Source organism: Nomascus leucogenys, chromosome 2 (genome assembly GCF_006542625.1).
Source record: "Nomascus leucogenys isolate Asia chromosome 2, Asia_NLE_v1, whole genome shotgun sequence".
Classification (NCBI taxonomy): Eukaryota; Metazoa; Chordata; class Mammalia; order Primates; family Hylobatidae; genus Nomascus; species Nomascus leucogenys.
In genome coordinates this window covers 85,102,273-85,121,201 of record NC_044382.1, presented here as the reverse complement: position 1 = coordinate 85,121,201, position 18,929 = coordinate 85,102,273, and the positions used below count along the sequence as shown (strand labels likewise).

General features: G+C 46.5%; 1 protein-coding gene across 2 annotated transcripts in view; it reads left to right on the top strand.

The window, feature by feature from the left end:
* Positions 1 to 18,929, top strand: part of VPS35L (VPS35 endosomal protein sorting factor like) — a 147,215-nt gene that overhangs the window by 2,073 nt on the left and 126,213 nt on the right. For both annotated transcript variants that reach the window (XM_030800208.1, XM_030800203.1), the window contains exons 2-5: positions 8,579 to 8,678; positions 13,166 to 13,333; positions 16,850 to 16,972; positions 18,818 to 18,842. In XM_030800208.1, coding sequence (XP_030656068.1) covers positions 8,579 to 8,678; positions 13,166 to 13,333; positions 16,850 to 16,972; positions 18,818 to 18,842 — 416 coding nt within the window. The remainder of the gene's footprint in view (positions 1 to 8,578; positions 8,679 to 13,165; positions 13,334 to 16,849; positions 16,973 to 18,817; positions 18,843 to 18,929) is intronic.

Sequence of the window (18,929 nt, the reverse complement as noted above, 5' to 3'; positions counted from 1 at the left end):
CAGGCGTGAGCTACCGCACCTGGCCCGTGCTCTGAACATTTCCTTTTGAAGTATGCATTCATCTTTCAGTTTCCCTAATAGACTTACTGCTCCTTAAAAGTTAAAAGAACTGGCTGGGCGCGGTCACTCATGCCTGTAATCCCAGCGCTTTGGGAGGCCGAGGCGGGCGGACCACCTGAGATCAGGAGTTCCAAGGCCAGCCTGCCCAACATGGTGAAAGCCCATCTCTACAAAAATGCAAAAAGTAGCCAGGCATGACGGCAGGTTCCTGTAATCCCAGCTACGTGGGAGGCTGAAGTGGGAGAATCGCTTGATCCCGGGAGAATCGCTTGATCCCAGGAGGCGGAGGTTGCAGTGAGCCGAGATCGTGCCATTGCACTCCAGCCTGAGCTACTAAGCGAGACCCCGTCTCAAAAAAAAAAAAAAAAGTTAAAGGGACTGAGTTTTGTCCATCTTTGTATGTGGAGCCTAGAACATGATGGTGAGTGCTGATTAATATTTATGAATGAATGAGGAAACTGAGGAGGACTGCAGAGGAGAAACGAGTTTCTGTCATTAAATTTACATTTCTCAAGTCCTTATTTTCTGTCAGACATCACTCGTAAAGTGTATAACGTGTAACGTCATTAGGTTCTTATAACAACCCCATGTTTCGGAGGAAGAAATAGAGGCAGAGAGATGAAGCAGTTTACTTAAATTAGCCCCACAAGGGATAGCTGAGGTTTGGAAGCCAGAGGCTATGATAGTAATCATCCTCACCAGCTGGACTTCAAATCTATATCCTGGGCTGAGGTTTCTGGCTTGGGGGGTTCCCCAAATCCCACTGCCTTGTCATGGGTCTCCCCAGGAATGCCTCTTTTTACCCACAGTTTTTGCTATCCCTGCTATATTTTGGCCTGGCTAGGAGATGAGATGTCCTGTATGCCCTAGATCACATTTTCCGTTTAATCCTGTGGTTATAGCACACTTGGAAATACCACCCTTTGGGCCGGGCAAGGTGGCTCATGCCTCTAATCCCAGCACTTTGGGAGGCCGAGGCCAGTGGATCACTTGATGTCTGGAGTTCAAGACCCGCCTGACCAACATAGTGAAACCCTGTCTCTACTAGAAAAAAAAAATTCCTCAGGCGTGGTGACGGGTGCCTGTAGTCCCAGCTACTCCGGAGGCTGAGGCAGGAGAATTGCTTGAACCCAGGAGGCAGAGGTTACAGTGAGCTGAGATCGCGCCACTGCACTCCAGCCTGGATGACCCAGTGAGACTCTGTCTCAAAAAAACAAAACAAAACAAAACAATCCTTGGAGTCAGAATCTCTACATCATTTTAAGAGTTTTTTTATGTGTAGCAGTGAGGGGGGCTGGGTAATATTGTTATTATGGAAGAAAAAGCTGTGTGGTCTGATTATGTGATTAGTAACCAAAAACTTATTTGAGAATTAAAATAGTTGAGCAAAGCATTTAGTGGATTTCGGTGTTTCCAGTATAAGGAGATTAATTTGGTTAATCATAGTGGGATTTCTGTGTATCCATATTATCAGAGGTAAATAATTTAAAAATAGGCTGTTGTCAACCTTTAATGTGCATATAAACCACCTGAGGATTTAGTTAAAATGCAGATTCTGATTCTGTAGGCCTGGAGTATTTTAGCCCGCCCAGGTGGTGTCATTGCTGGTGATCTGTGAACCACACTTTGAATAGCCAAGGACTAAGCCCAGCCAACAGTGGAGGTGTGAAATGGTGGCCTTTTTTTCCTGTGGCAGGTGCCAGTGATCCAGACAAGCCCTTTACATTGCTGGGGGTTGGAATTATGGGGAATTTTTACCAGTTTTTATCAACTGTGTTAGCAAAAAGAAAAGGAATGATTTTTGACAAAATGCCCACAAGAGGTCGCTGTTAGCCTTACCAAAGACCCAGAGAGAAAAGAAAATGCTTTAAAATCTCAGACTTAGGGATCAGAGAGCAAATTTGAGGAAATCATCAAAGAAGTGGTAGAAAATCAAAATATGATGGTTTACTGTGGGCTTTCAGAAGGAAAAAAAATTTTTTTTAAGATTTATTTCCACAAGCAATATATATATATATTTTTTTTTTGAGATGTAGTCTCTCCTCCCACGATCTTGGCTCACTGCAACCTCCACCTCCTGGGTTCAAGCAGTTCTTGTGCCTCAGCCTCCCGAGTATCTGGGATTACAGGTGTGTGTGACCATGCCTGGCTAATTTTTTTGTGTTTCTAGTAGAAACGGGTTTTGCCATGTTGGCCAGGCTGGCCTCGAACTCCTGACCTCAGGTGATCCACCCACCTTGGCCTCCCAAAGTGCTGGGTAAATTACAGGCATGAGCCACCACGCCTGGCCCAGAAGCAGTATTTTTTCACCACCATCCCCCTTTTTAAAAAAAATAAAATTCGTTCCAAAACTTGGCTCTTTTAAGGGAAATAGAGATATGCTTAAATTTTAAAGTTCTCAGCATGACTTATAGATAATCTATGGAACTACTGAATCTGTTTCTATTGCTGCTCTCACTTTCGACAAGTTTCCAACATTCTAACAGCCTCAGCTTCTTCATCTGAAAAATCAGCGTAGTACCTACCTTACTGGGTTGATTAAATGAGGAAACAGAGGTAAAGGCTGGCCCAGAGCCTGGTATACAGTAAGTGCATACTAAATGAGAACAGTTATTTGATTGTTGCATATGAAGTCATATTTCTGTTTCGATCTAGCATTTGCTCAGCTGTTGATTGTTAGTAATTCTAATAGGGACAGAAAACACATTTGGAACAGACTTTCCTGTCACATTAAATTTTCTACTTTGTTAAATGAACCTTTCAACATTCTACTTTTCTTGACAACAGATAAAATTAAGAGTCATTTGAGGCTGGGCGTGGTGGATCACACCTATAATCCCAGCACTTTGGGAGGCCAAGGTGGGTGGTTCACATGAGGTCGGGAGTTCTAGACCAGCCTGGCCAAAATGGTAAAAGCCCGTCTCTACCAAAAATACAAAAATTAGCAAGGCATGGTGACACACAACTGTAATCTCAGTCACTTGGGAGGCTGAGGCAGGAGAATTGGGTGAATCCAGGAGGCAGAGGTTGCAGTGAGCCGAGATCATGCCACTGCACTCCATCCTGGGGGAAAAAGCAAGACTGTGTCTCAAAAAAAGGAAAAAAAAGTGATTTGAAAAGAGGAAAAGTATACTTTGATGTTTTAAACTCCATCTTGACTGTTGATGACTCTTATTCAAATTTATCCTTTGTGGTTTTTTTTTTTTAAATAAATCGAGGATTGCCTGATAGCATCCTTGATGGGATGGGAGTTTGGAGGAATATTTCATAGGTGATTTCTATTGCAATCTTTTGGAAGATGAAGATAGTGTATATTTTGTAAATATGACCCCAGAGCAACTAGGCAAATTATTGTGAAAGGGATTTTCCCTTAAAAAAAAATAAAAGTAGGGGCCAGGTGCGGTGGCTCACGCCTGTAATCCCAGCACTTTGGGAAGCTGAGGCGGGCAGATCACGAGGTCGGGAGATCGAGACCATCCTGGCTAACACAGTGAAACCCCTGTCTCTACTAAAAATACAAAAAAATTAGCCAGGCATGGTGGCGGGCGCCTGTAGTCCCAGCTACTCGGGAGGCTGAGGCAGGAGAATGGCGTGAACCCGGGAGGCGGAGCTTGCACTGAGCGGAGATCACACCACTGCACTCCAGCCTGGGCGAGAGAGTGAGACTCTGCCTCAAAAAATAAAATAAAAGTAGAACTGGCTCATTATTGTCAACCAGCCTTTCTCCTCCTTTCCTACACTCAAAGCCGAGTTCATTTAGAAAGGATAGAAATGAAATGACATGGGAGCTCAATTCGTTTATGCTGGCTTGGGTTTCTGGGTTAATGGAGGATATTGGGTAAAGCTGACTAGTTGCACGGCACAATTAGATCTGGGATGCTAGTATTTCATACAAAGGTTAATGAAGTTGGGAATCTAAATGGGAGCAGAAGGTGGGGCGGGGGGATGAATTTAAGGGACTTGGAGGCCAAGGAAAGTCCCTGTGCTCTTTGAGGTTCCTCTTTCCCTAAAGTGGGTTGGGGGAAACAAGAATTGTCCCATGTGCCCAGAAAAGCTGTTTTTCTGGGATGTGATATTTTACAAATGCGAAGTGCACATGTCTTTTGTTAAAGAAAAACTATTGGCCGGGCTCAGTGGCTCACGTTTCTAATCCCAGCAGTTTGGGAGACTGAGGCAGGTGGATCACCTGAGGTCAGGAGTTTGGGACCAGCTTGGCCAACATGGTGAAACCCCGTTTCTAATAAAAAATACAAAAATTAGCCAGGTGTGGGGGTGTGCCTATGGTCCCAGCTACTCAGGAGGCTGAGGCAGGAGGATGGCTTAAACCTGAGATGTGGAGGTTGCAGTGAGCTGAGATCGCAGCACTGCACTCCAGCGAGACTCTTATGTCAAACAAAAACAAAAACAAAACAAAACAAAAATATTATTCATGGTGCTTGTTAAAGGAAATGAGACAGGCTTTATTCCGGGGGGCTACTATAGTGGGGTTTTGCAATAGGGGACAGAGATTGGCCTCAGCTCCTAATGCAACAAGGAATAGTGGGAATTTATAGCCAAGTGTGGGTAGAAGAAGAATTTGATCAGATATTGAGGGCAACTGGATATGGAGGGGGATTCTGGCTCAATCAGCTTGATAGAATTCTTGCTAAAACTGGGCGGTGCAAAAACAAACGTGGAAACCCAATAGCTGAGCACTAGCTGGGGAGAACTCAGAGGAACCTGCCCAGAGTTTGGTCAAGGAGAGACTTTGTCACTTTCTGTACTGGCTGAGATGTTCTCCTGCTTGTAGAGTCAATGGAGGAGATGAGAAAGGGGTCAAATGGGTTAACTTGTCTATGACTTTGTGGCCCTGACGTTCTATGACTATGGTAGCTTTTAAAATTATATGTGGATACACACATTGCATAAACAATTTGGTTAAGTATGTGAGTTAAAAAATTTTTTTAACTATAACCTATGAAATTAAATTCTCAGATCTTTGTAATAGAGATTAAGAAATGTAAAGACAATCATTTAAAAACATTTTCTGCCTTCCCCCTGCTTCCGTATTCCTCTCCTTCAGATTTTTTTCTTTTTAAGAGAGAGGGACTCATTCTGTTGCCCAGGCTGGAGTGCAGTGGTGTGATTATAGCTCACTGCAGTTTTGAGCTCCTGGATTCAAGCGATCCTTCCACCTCAGCCTCTAGAATAGCTGGGACTACAGGCACACACCACCACACCCAGCAAATTTATTTATTTATTTTGTAGACATGGGGTTTCGCCATGTTGCCCAGGCTGGTTTCAAACTCCTGGGCTCAAGCAGTCCATCATCTGTACCTCCCAAAGTGCTGGGATTATAGGTGTGAGCCACCATGCCCAGCGGAGAATTCCTTAAAAGGAAAACGGATACTTTATTTTCAAAGGAGCAACAATAAGACTATTATTGCAGCACAAAGATGAGCACAGAAGACACAGGGACCGTATCTTTAAAATGCTCAAAGAAGGCTGGGCATGGTGGCTCATGCCTGTAATCCCGGCACTTTGGGAGGCTGAGGCAGGAGGATCACTTGAGCTCAGGAGTTTAAGACCAGCCTGGGCAACATAGGAAGACGCTATCTCTCAAAAAAACTTAAAAAAAAAAAAAGGAAAAGGAAAAATTCTGTTTGGTTTCTCTACATTTTACTATAAAGGCTCCAAGTGTGTTTTGTTTATTTGCTTTTGTACTCGTCCTGCTTGGGCCACAAATGTTTCTTGAGTCTGTAGCTTGATGTCTTTCTTTGGTTTTGGAAAAGTTTCACCTGTTATCTCTTCAGAGACTGTTCTTGCACATTCTCTCTCTCCTCCTCTTTGGGATTCCAGTTATACGTGTGTTAGGCCTTCTCTTCACGTTGCTTGTGTCTTTGAAATTCTGCCTGTCTTCCTGTGCTTTTTCTGCTCCATGCTTCAGTCTCCCCCTTTATTTTCCAGCTCACAAATCCTTTCTCTTGTTGAACCCTCAGGAAACCAATGAAAACATGGTGAGCTCTTCATCTCCTTTCTGTGCGGCTCCTTTCTCTTGCCCTATGCAGCTCAATGGGCGAATACCTTGAGGGGAAATCTAGGCTGGATTTCTGTCTTCTCTGTGCTCTCTCCTCTTCCTCCTGGCTGTCTTGATAGCTCTGAACTCCTGTTTATCTGTGCAGCTCTGTGAGGTTTCCTTAGAGCCCTTTTAGCTGCTCTGCTGCCTCACAGCTGCCCTGTGCTTGGCATCAGCCTCTTGTCGTGTGCTGAGAATTCACAAATGCCCTGAGCGGGAAAGCTGGGCAAGGAGTGTTAGAGTCACCTTGTGTCTGGAGTTGGTGGGTTCTTGGTCTGACTTCAAGAATGAAGCCGCGGACCCTCGCGGTGAGTGTTACAGCTCTTAAGGTGGCGCGTCTGGAGTTTGTTCCTTTTGATGTTCGGATGTGTTCAGAGTTTCTTCCTTCTGGTGGGCTCATGGTCTCACTGGCTTGAGGAGTGAAGCTGCAGACCTTCGGTGAGTGTTACAGCTCTTAAGGCAGCACGTCTGGAGTTGTTTGTTCCTCCCGGTGGGCTAGTGGGCTCGCTGGCTTCAGGAGTGAAGCTGCAGACCTTCGTGGTGAGTGTTACAGCTCTTAAGGCAGCATGGACCCAAAGAGTGAGCAGTAGCAAGATTTATTGCAAAGAGCGAAAGAACAAAGCTTCCACAGTGTGGAAGGGGACCCGAGCGGGTTGCCACTGCTGGCTGGGCAGCCTGCTTTTATTCTCTTATCTGGCCCCACCCACGTCCTGCTGATTGGTAGAGCCCAGTGGTCTGTTCTGACAGGGCGCTGATTGGTGCGTTTACAATCCCTGAGCTAGACACAAAGGTTCTCCACGTCCCCACCAGATTAGTTAGATACAGAGTATGGACACAAAGGTTCTCCAAGGTCCCACCGGAGTAGCTAGATACAGAGTGTCGATTGGTGCATTCACAAAGCCTGAGCTAGACACAGGGTGCTGATTGGTGTGTTTACAAACCTTGAGCTAGATACAGAGTGCCGATTGGTGTATTTACAATCCCTGAGCTAGACATAAAGGTTCTCCAAGACCCCACCAGACTCAGGAGCCCAGCTGGCTTCACCCAGTGGATCCTGCACCGGGGCTGCAGGTGGAGCTGCCTGCCAGTCCCGCACCGTGCGCCTGCACTCCTCAGCCCTTGGGTGGTTGATGGGACTGGGCACCGTGGAGCAGGGGGTGGCGCTCGTCAGGGAGGCTCCGGCTGCACAGGGTCGGGAGCCCTGCCCCACGAGCTAAGGCCTGGTGAGAAATCGAGCGCAGCGCCAGTGGGCTGGCACTGCTGGGGGACCCAGTACACCCTCCGCAGCCGCTGGCCCGGGTGCTAAGCCCCTCATTGCCTGGGGCCGGCAGGACTGGCTGGTTGCTCCGAGTGTGGGGCCTGCCAAGGGCACGCCCACCCGGAACTCCGGCTGGCCCGCAAGCTCTGCACACAGCCCCAGTTCCCACTCGCACCAGCCTCCACACCTCCCTGCAAGCTGAGGGAGTGGGCTCCGGCCTTGGCCAGCCCAGAAAGGGGCTCCCACAGTGCAGCGGTGGGCTGAAGGGCTCCTCAAGTGCCGCCAAAGTGGGAGCCCAGGCAGAGGAGGCGCCGAGAGCGAGCGAGGGCTGTGAGGACTGCCAGCACGCTGTCACCTCTCAACCTTAGTGAGTTTCCCTTTGTTCTGGTGTGTGGCATGACAAGTCCAGTATGCTGGCAGCTCTTTATACCTTTAAATATATCTATTTTTTGAGATGGAGTCTCACTCTTTTCCCCAGGCTGGAGTGCAGTGGCATGATCTTGGCTTACTGGAACCTCCACCTCCTGGGTTCAAGCGATTCTCCTGCCTCAGCTTCCCAAGTAGCTGGGATTACAGGCATGTGCCACCACACTCGGCTAATTTTTTGTATTTTTAGTAGAGACGGGGTTTCACCATGTTAGCTAGGATGGTCTCAATCTCCTGACCTCATGATCTGCCTGCCTCAGCCTCCCAAAGTGCTGGAATTACAGGCATGAACCACCGCGCCTGGCCAAACAGGTTTTTTTAAATGTTGTGTTTTGTTTTTTATTTGCTATGGAGTCTTGCTCTGTGGCCCAGGCTGGAGTGGAGTGGTGTGATCTCGTTCATCGTGACCTCCACCTCCCAAGTTCAAGCAATTCTTCTGCATCAGCCTCCCAGGTAGCTGGGATTACAGGCATGCACTACCATACTCACCTAATTTTTGTATTTTTAGTAAAGATGGTGTTTTACCATGTTGGTCAGGCTGGTCTCAAACTCCTGACCTCACGTGATCCACCCACCTAGGCTGCCCAAATTGCTAGGATTACAGGTGTGAGCCACTGCACCTGGCCAAAAAATTTGTTTTTAAATGTAGTTTCTTTTTGACTTTGGTGGGAATATTGTGCTATTCTTAAACTACTTCGTCATTGAAGAAGTCTCATCAGAAGTTTTTAGCGTTTTAAGTACCACCATCCACTAATTGGCTGTGTTTCGCTGTTTACCAGGCACTCCAGGAACAGGAACTACAAAGCTGAATTTGCATCATGCCGACTGGAGGCTGTACCACTGGAGTTTGGGGACTATCACCCTCTGAAACCCATAACTGTAAGTTTTGTTAAGGGTCTTTCTGAATGATATTCTTATCCCCTAAAATGAAAGACAATCTTCCTGAGTCTTTTCCGTTTTGCCAGTGGTAGCCACTTTTGCATATTTGATTTTTTTTTTTTCAGACAGAGTCTTGCTCTGTCACCCAGGCTGGAGTGCTGTGTTGGCTCACTGCAACCTCTGACCTCTCTCTCCTAGGTTTAAGCGATTCTCCTGCCTCAGCCTCCCGAGTAGCTGGGACTATAGGCATACGCCACCATGCCTGGCTAAGTTTTTGTATTTTTTTAGTAGAGATGGGGTTTCGCCATGTTGCCCACGCTGGTCTCGAACTCCTGAGCTCAGACAGTCTGTCTACCTCTGCCTCAGAAAGTGCTGGGATTACGGGTGTGAGCCACCGTGCCCAGCCTGATTTATTTTTGAGATGGAATCACTTTGTAGCCCAGGCTGGAGTGCAGTGGTGCGATCTCAGCTCATGGCAACCTCTGCCTCCCAGGTTCAAGCAATTCACCCGCCTCAGCCTCCCAAGTAGCTGGGAGTACAGGCATGCACCATCACTCTTGGCTAATTTTTGCTAATTTTTAAATTTTTAGTAGAGACATGGTTTCGCCATGTTGGCCAGGCTGGTCTCGAACCCTTGACCTCAGGTGATCCACCCGCCTTGGCCTCCCAAAGTGCTGAGATTACAGGAGTGAGCCACCTCACCTGGCCTGCATATTTAAATCAACCACTTTGTTCACTGCCTCTTTTTTGTAATATTGGCCTCGCCTAGCACCATTTTTTACTCCCTTCCTTCCTCCTTAGTGAGGTCACCAAGTGAATGGGATGACTTTGTTCCTGATTTGGCTGTGTCAACAAAATGTATCTTGACTTTTAATTTTTGTATTTGTAATGTAAGAGTCACTCTAATTGCCAGCAGAGAGTGCTGTCCTGAATAGCATCTTAGTCTATCTGTGGGTTTATTTAAAAAATAAAACAAAAGCAGGCAAGAGACTTGGCAATTCCTCTCTGCCAGGTTGGTACTGTCTTATTAGAAAGTAATAGAAACTACATGGTTGTCATGTTGGGGAGAAGAGAAGATGTGATTGTCAGCATGGAGGCTCTGGGAATGTATGGAGATGACTGCATAAAGCAGAAGACCCCAAGACTGAGACTCAGCTTCCCAGGACCCCTTCAGTCCCCATGCTGTTGTGTGGCTGTGGGTGACCTCAGCACAGCCACAGTTGCGTTCATTCTCAGGTGCCCATTCCCCATGTTAAAAGAAAATTCTTGGCTGGGCTCCATGCCTCACACCCATAATTTCAGCACTTTGGGAGGCTGAAGCGGGTGGATCACCTGAGGTCAGGAGTTCGAGACCAGCCTGGCCAACATGGCAAAACCCCATCTCTACTAAAAATACAAAAATTAGCTGGGCATAGCGGCGTGTGCCTGTAGTCCCAGCTACTCAGGAGACTAAGACAGGAGAATCACTTAAACCCAGGAGGCAGAGGTTGCAGTGAGCCGAGATCACGCCACTGCCCTCCATCCTGGGCAACAGAGAGAGACTCCATCTCAAAAAAATAAAAAGAAAATTCTCAGCCAAATTAAATTTAATGGAGCTTAATTGAGCAAAGAGTAATTCATGAATCAGGCAGCCTCCTGAGCCAGAGTAGGTTCAGGGAGGCCCCAGCACAGTCACGTGGTAGAAGATTTATGCACACAAAAAGGAAAGTGACATTCAGAAAATAGAAGTGAGGTACAGAAACAGCCGGATCGGTTACAGTTCAGCATTTGCCTTATTTGAACCCAATTTGAACAGTTGGCGCCCCCCCCCCTTTGTTTTTTCTTTTTTTTGAGACGGAGTTTCACTCTTGCCCAGGCTGGAGTGCAGTGGCACCATCTGAACTCACTGCAACATCTGCCTCCCGGGTTCAAGCGATTCTCCTGCTTCAGCCTCCCGAGTAGCTGGGACTACAGGCGCCCGCCACCATGCCTGGCTAATTTTTTTGTCTTTTTAGTAGAGACACAGTTTCACCATGTTGGCCAGGCTGGTCTCAAACTCCTGACCTCAGGTGATCCACCTGCCTCAGCCTCCCCAAGTGCTGGGATTACAGGTGTGAGCCACTGTGCCCGGCCCAGTTGGCCCCCTTTAATTGGCCAGAACTTGGTGATTGGCACAAGGGTAGGTTACACTCTGTTTACATGTCCAGTGAGGTTATAGTTCACTATGTGCAGAGAAACCCTTAGGCCAAACTTAAAATACATAAGGAGACAGCTTTAGGCTAAATTTGTTTTAACACCCATACCATAACAGAATAGCTGAGAAGAGCTGCTGCAGCTCCAGGCCTATCCTGTTAGGTTAGCAACATCGGCAGCAGGAAAATGCTTTTTCTCGAGCAGTTTTCATTGACTCAGTTTTGTTATGCGCTCTACCCTGAACCAGCATTGGTGACCTGCTGTATAGGATAAGTTGATAGATTGGGGTAGGTCTAATGCTCACCTTGGGAACTGAGAACAGAGTTCACCCCACCAGGCCTGTAGGAACTGAGTGTGGGGGAGAGATGTTTTCTCAAATAAAAATTGGGGTATTAAATATTAAGCCTGTAAGGTGGAGGAATGGGTGCCAGGCAGACAAAAACAGCAAATGTACCCCAATGGGAGGTGCTTCTCTCCCTCCTCTAAACTGCAGTTCAACTCCATTCAGGCAGCTGTCACCAGCAGTTAGCATCTGACTTGACAGGTTTGAGGGCAGGTTCCTCAGTGAGACAGCCCTGGCCCGGTGTGGTGGCTCATGCCTGTAATCCCAGCACTTTGGGATGCTAGATGGGAGGATCCCTTGGGCCCAGTTTGAGACCAGCCTGGGCAACATAGTGATACCCCACCTCTACAAAAAGTAAAAAAAAATTAGCAGAGTGTGATAGTGTGCTTGTAGTCCCAGCTACTCGGGAGGCTGAGGCAGGAAGATTGCTTGTGCCCAGGATGTCGAGGGTACAGTGAACCGTGATCACACCATTGCACTCCAGGCTTAGTGACAAAGCGAGACCCTGTCTCCAAAAAAAAGAAAAAAAGACATCTTCACTTCAGAAACTCCAGCTTTGCTACACGTTGGGAGTTCCCATGCCTCCCTCCCTCATGTTCAATAATTTGCTATAATGGCTCACAGAACTAGGGAAACATTTACTTATACTTACCAGTTTATTATTTAGTATTTACTTATACTTACCAGTTTATTATTAAGGATATACAAAGAATACAAATGAACAGCCAGATGAAGAGGTATGTAGGGTGAGGCCCAGGGGAAGGGGTGCACAGAGCTTTCATGTCCCCTCCAGGTACCTCGATGTGTTCTTGTTCACCTACCCGGAAGCTCTTCAAACCCCATTTTTTTTTTTTTTTTTTTTGAGACAGGGTCTCACTGTATCGCCCAGCTGGAGTGCAATGGCACAATTTCAGCTCACTGCAACCTCTGCCTCCCGAAACCCCATTTTTTTTGGTTTTGTTTTTTTTTTTTTGAGGCATCATTGCATAGGCATGATTGATTATTAATTCAGTCTCCAGCCCTCTCACCTTCCCGAAGGATGGGGAATGGGGCTGAAAGCTCCAAGCTTCTAATCATGGCTTGGTCTTTCTGGTGACCAGACCCCATCCTGAAGCCCTGCAGGAGCCCATCGGGAGTCACCTTATTAGGACATAAGATGCTCCTATCACCCAGGAAATCTCCCAGGGTATTAGGAGCTCTGTGGGAGGAACTGGGGGCAGAGACCACATAAATTTAACAGCTTGGAGTGCAGTGGTGCGATCTTGGCTCACTGCAACCTCCACCTCCTGGGTTCCAGCTGTCCTCCCACTTCAGCCTTCTGAGTAGCTGGGACCACAGGCATGTACCACCACACCTGGATTATTTTCGTATCTTTTGTAGAGGTAGGATTTCGCCATGTTGCCCAGGCTGGTCTCAAACGCCTGGCTTCAAGTGATCCTCCTGCCTCAGCATCCCAAAGTGTTGGGATACAGGCATGAGCCATTGCACCCAGCAGAAAACTTAACTTTTATGAGGTGTTCAAGGGAGAAAGACAAAAAAAAGTACCTGGTTAAAGTAGAAATTCCCTCCTTAGAGGTTAGTTGTCAGTTTTGATTGGTAGTCTCTAGTTAGCGGGTAGGTGGCGATTTGCAACTGATTAAGCTTAAGTTCCATTTTGCTACTTATATTGAGTTGGATTTTGGTTTGCTACATAGGCAACCCCAGGTGCTGTAGCCATCTCAGTCCAGTGACCTCTCAATTAATTTTTTTAACACTTCCTAACCCTAACTTCCCACTTTCCCTTCCTTGACAGCTGTGATCCTGAGTCATGTCCATTTGTCACAAAAACTAAGCATCCCCTGCAGATGGATAAGTCTCTGCTGCAAGTGAACCATCCATTCAACTACCAGAATGGGAGGAAAGTACCCACTGGAGTGTTTCACTGGGGAGAGTTGTGGGAGCTCCGTTTTACCTCCAGAAATTTTCCTCACAGGTCACAGAGTCAAAGACAAAGAAAGTGAACCGGAAAGGAAGCACTTCTTCCACGTCCTCCTCCTCCTCCAGCTCCGTGGTGGACCCGCTGAGCAGCGTCCTCGATGGGACTGACCCCCTCTCCATGTTTGCAGCCACTGCTGACCCCGCAGCCTTGGCAGCTGCCACGGTAATGCACTCTGGCCATGGTCGTCCAGTGGGGGTCGGTTTTGTGGGTGCAGGAATGGGTGGTTTTCTCGTGCCCTACCCTTTTTTTTCCCCTGAGAGACAGAGTCTCACTCTGTCACCCAGGCTGGAGTGCAGTGGTGTGGTCATGGCTCACTGCAGCCTCCAACTCCAGGGCTCAAGCAATTCTCCCACCTCACCCTCCTGAATAGCTGGGATTATAGGTACACACTACTGTGCCTGGTTAATTTTTTAATTGTTGTAGAGGCGGGGTCTTGCTGTGTTGCCCAGGGTGGTCTCGTATTCCAAGCCTCAAGCGATCCCCCCACCTGAGCCTCTTAAAGCTTCTTCCCCTTTGTTAAGTTGCACATGTAATGCACACGGTACATTCTAGCTGGAACAGTTCAGGTCATCCAGACATGAGAGACTGGTGTAGCTCTGTAAAATCTTTTTGTTTTTTGTTTGAAAGCATTTAAAAATTTATTTTTATTTTTTAATTTAATTTAATTTTTTTTGAGATAGTCTTGCTGTGTCACCCAAACTGGAGTGCAGTGGTGCGATCTCACTGCAGCCTCTGCCTCCGGGTTCAAGCAATTCTCCCACCTCAGCCTGTCGAATTGCTGGGACAGGCATGCACCACCACGCCCAGCTAATTTTTGTGTTTTTGGTAGAGATGGGGTTTCACCATATTGGCCAGGCTGGTCTTGAACTCTTGACCTCAAGTGATCCACCTGCCTCAGCCTCCGAAAGCGCTGGGATTACAGGCGTGAGCCACTGTACCTGGCTCTTAAAATTTATTTTTAATTTTAATTTTATTCTTCTTATAAATCTTTTTACATAATTACATAAGTAAATCACTCATTTTGATGTGAAAAAGTCAGACACTACAGATAAAGTCACGTAGAGCAATCCTCATTCCAATCTCCACCCTGGCGGTTGTGAGAATGATGGCTGTAATGTGTCTTCTTCCATAGCTTTCCCCCTGTATTTTCACAGATACTTCCGACAGCAGTTTCTGAGCATTCCCATACATACTCATATATAAATAATTACAGCATCAACTTACTGCATGGCAGGCATTTTTTCGGAGTGCATTTCGTATTTGGTTCTCTTACTACCTTGTGAGAGGTATTGGAATCCTCATTAAAGAGGCAGCCATGGAGGGATAGAGATATCAAGTCACATCCAAGTTGGGATTCAAACCCGGCCAGTCTGACTTCAGAATACATGCTCTCAATCATCATCCTATGTTGTGTTTCATATTTTTTTCTTTTTTTGAGATGAAGTCTCACGCTGTCACCTGGGCTGGTGTGCAGTGGGGTTATCTCGGCTCACTGCAGCCTCCACCTCCCGGGTTCAAGTGATTCTCCTGCCTCAGCCTCCCGAGTGGCTGGGACTACAGGCACGTGCCACCACGCCCAGCTAATTTTTGTATTTTTAGTAGAGACGGGGTTTCACTATGTTGGCCAGGCTGGTTTCGAACTCCTGACCTCGTGATCCACCCACCTCGGCCTCCCAAAGTGCTGGGATTACAGGCGTGAGCCACTGCGCCCGGCCTGTGTTTCATATATATTTACCATTGTTACATAAATGGAACTGCTGTTTTGTGACTTGTTTTTTTGGAGATAGTCTTGCTCTGTTGCCTAGGCTGGACTGCAGTGGCATAATCATAGCTGGCTGCAGCCTTAAACTCCTGGGCTCAAACAATCCCCCTGCCTCAGCCTCTCAAGCAGCTGGGACTTCAGGTGTGCGCCACCACACCCGGCTAATTTTGGATTTTTTGGTAGAGTCAGGGTCTCACTGTGTTGCCAAAGCTGGTCTCAAACTCCTGGGTGCAAGCAATCCTCCTGCCTTGGCCTACCAGAGTGCTGGGATTACAGGCCTGAGCCACTGCACCCCACAACTTTTTCTTTTTTTTAATTTAATTTTTTAAATTTTCTTTATTTTTTTTGAGATGGAGTCTCATTCTGTTGCCCAGGCTGGAGTGCAGTGGCACGATCTTGGCTCGCCGTGACCTCTGTCTCCTGGGTTCAAGTGATTCTCCTGCCTCAGCCTCCCTAGTAGCTGGGATTACAGGCATGTGCCACCACACCCAGCTAATTTTTGTATTTTTTGTAGAGACAAGATTTCGTCACATTGGCCAGGCTAGTCTCGAACTCCTAACTTCAGGTGATCTGCCCACATTGGCCTCCCAAAGTGCTGCGATTACAGGTTTGAGCCATGCCGCCCAGCCAAGTTTTTTTTTTTTTTTTTTAACTTGACCATGTGTCTTGGAGAACTATCCATGTTAGTACATTTAGAACAACCTTATTATTTTGACCAGCCGTATTGTATTCTAAAGACTGGATTTACCTACTTTAATTTGCCATTCTCCTACTGATGTATCCATCAGATAGAGGATATCGCAGATAGTTTCTGGGTTTTGCTGGTACAAACAGCAGTGCACCATGTGTCTCGAACATACACACATCTTGGTGCATGTCTGCAAGGATTTCTGCAGGATAGCTTCCTAGAAGTTCTTTGCTGGTTGGCCAGGCACGGTGGCTCACGCCTGTAATCCCAGCACTTTGGGAGGCTGAGGCGGGCGGATCACGAGGTCAGGAGTTCGAGACCAGCCGGACCAACGTGGTGAAACAATATCTCTACTAAAAATACAAAAATTAGTTGGGCGTGGTGGCACGCACCTGTAATCCCAGCTACTCGGGAGACTGAGACAGGAGAATCGCTTGAACCCGGGAGGCGGAGATTGCAGTGAACAGAGATCACGCCTCTGCACTCCAGCCTGGGCGACAGAGCGAGACTCCGTCTCTTTGCTGGCATAAGGCAATGCGTATTTAAGGTTTTGATGGCTATCACCAAATTGTCCTCCAAAAGGAGTTAACCAGTCTGTATTTCCACCAGTGATGTTGAAGAGGGCCTGTTTCCCTGCATCCTTGCTAGCCTGACATCAGCCAGCATTTTAACTCTGACATTCTGATAGTTGAAAAAGTGGTCTTTTCCAACTATCCTTTCCTTAATTTGTAATGAGTTTGAGCATTTTTTGATATGTTTATTGTCCATTTGTGATGAAATGGCCTGAAATTTTTTTTTTTTTTTTTTTTTGAGATAGAGTCTTGCTCTGTCACTCAGACTGGAGTGCAGTGGTGCAATCTTGGCTCACTGCAACCTCTGCCTTCCAGGTTCAAGCGATTCTCCTGCCTCAGCCTCCTGAGTAGCTGGGACTACAGGCATGCACCTGGCTAATTTTTGTATTTTTAGTAGAGATGGGGTTTTACCATGTTGGCCAGGCTGGTGTTAAACCCCTGCCCTCAAGTGATCCATCCACCTTGGCCTCCCAAAGTGCTGGGATTACAGGTATGAGCCACCATGCCTGGCGCTGTAATTTTTTTTATGATAGTAAACCTTGAGACAGGTCTCTTTTATTCCACAGTAAAGGACTATCTGCCTTCTATTTATATATGTATATATTTAAAGATTAAAATGATATTGCTGCTAAAGAGATTATCTTGCCTTTCTTTAGGACAGCTCCAGAAAGAAACGTGATAGAGATGATAACTCCGCTGTAGGATTGGATTTTGAGCCTTGGGCCAACAAACGGGGAGAAATCCTTGCCCGGTATACCACTACCGAGAAGCTGTCTATTGTGAGTACCCGGAGACCCTCTCCCAGGGTCTACTTTGGAGTTAGTAGTAATTTCTTTTTGTTATGTTGCTTCAACTCCTGGGCTCTGTAAGTTTCACTTATTTATTTATTTTTCTACTTCTCTTAAAAGCTCAAATATAAGGCTTCACGTAGTATGTCAGTGTTGTTGGCAGAAAAATGTGCTGACAGGTTTCCCAAAAAAATATCTTAAGGATCAGGGATGTGGCACAGGCCAGAGAAAGAATCAGAACAGCAGGGTCTTGTCTTTGGAGGAGGTTTGAATTATGAAGGGAGGAGCTTGGGCACGGTGGCTCACGCCTGTTATCCCAGCACTTTGGGAGGCCAAGGTGGGCAGATCACTTGAGGTCAGGAGTTCGAGACCAGCCTGGCCAACATAGTGAAACCCCGTCTCTACTAAAAAATTAGCTGAGTGTGGTGATGGGCACCTGTAATCCTAGCTACTCGGGAGGTTGAGGCATGAGAATTGCTTGAACCCGGGAAGTGGAGGTTGCAGTGAGCAGAGATCACGCCACTGCACTCCAGCCTTGGTGACAGAGTGAAACCCTGTCTCAAAAATAATTAATTAATTAATTTTAAAAATGAATTAAGGAAGGAGAGCACAACACTGGAGGAGAAAGGTGTCACTCAGTAAGTCCCACATAGCGGGGTTTTCTCCTGGAGCCGGAAATTCACTGTTTCTCTGGATGGCCATTAGGTGAAGGCCTCGAGACACTTAGGAAATTCGAGGCTTACCCTCCACTTGGCAAATTGCTATGGAAGGAAAGACTCAGGAGGGCTGAGACCAGCGCAGTCGGGTTAATGCCTGTGTCAGTTAGGACTGGGTTCAGCTGCTTAGAACTAAAGCCCCTGCTAACATGGTAAACAAGAGTGACCTGTATCCCTCCTTACACTGGAGAAAAGTCTCGAGGAGAGGAGTCCAGGGCTGGTTTGGCAGCTCCAAGGCATCAGGGTTCCACCACATTCTTTCTTGCTCCTCGGCTGTGTTGAGTGTTGCCTCACATTCATGTTGGTAGACAGAGGGAGGAAAGGGAAAGAAAGGTGTGTCCCCTCCCATTTAGGAAGACTTCTTGGGGTCCCCCAACACTTTCAGTTACATTTGTCTTGAAGGTGTGGTCATGGGCCATGCGTAGATGCAGGGAGGCTGAGAAATGTAGCAGCGTGTCCATCTACAAATGGGGCTGTGCCCTGGAGGAAGCAGTGAACTCGGCAGGCCACGGGGAACGCTTGGCCACAACGCCTCTTCTCTTCATTTTTTCCTCCCAGGGTAGCAGAACACTCATTGAACAGAATGACAGGCAGAATTGCTGGACTATTTAAATTGAGTCTTTTTTTTTTTTTTTAAGTGTACAGAGTTAACTTAGAGCAGTGATTCTCAACCAGGAGTAATTTTTACCCCTGGGTCATCATTTGGCAATATCTAGAGACATTTTTGACTGTCACAGTTCTGGGGGTGGTACTGAGATTTATTGGGGGGAGGCCAGAGATGCGGCTAAACATCCAACGGTACACAGAATTAATCTCCCACAAAAAGTTATCTGGCCTCAAATGACAATAGTGTAGAGGGTGATAAACCCTGATGCAGAGTAGGTTAAAAATAGTTCTATTATGTGACTCCGCTGGCATATCAAAAATTTTAGTATTTGTCTGCTGCCTTTGAGAGCCCTGACTTGAGTAGAAATTTGAATCTCCAGTGGTTTTTAATGACTGTATTTTCCTTCTTTGAATGTATATTTCTTTCTCTTGGGTATGTAAATGGCTTTGTTGGAAAACAGTGAACATACTGCCTTAGATTTTTAAAATATTAATGAATTTTATGTCTCTGCAGAATCTGTTTATGGGATCTGAAAAAGGTAAGATGAGTTTGTTGTTGTTTTGATGGGAAAATTCTGGCATTACTTTTAATATAATTTTACAAAGGAAAAAAGTTTATGTGATAT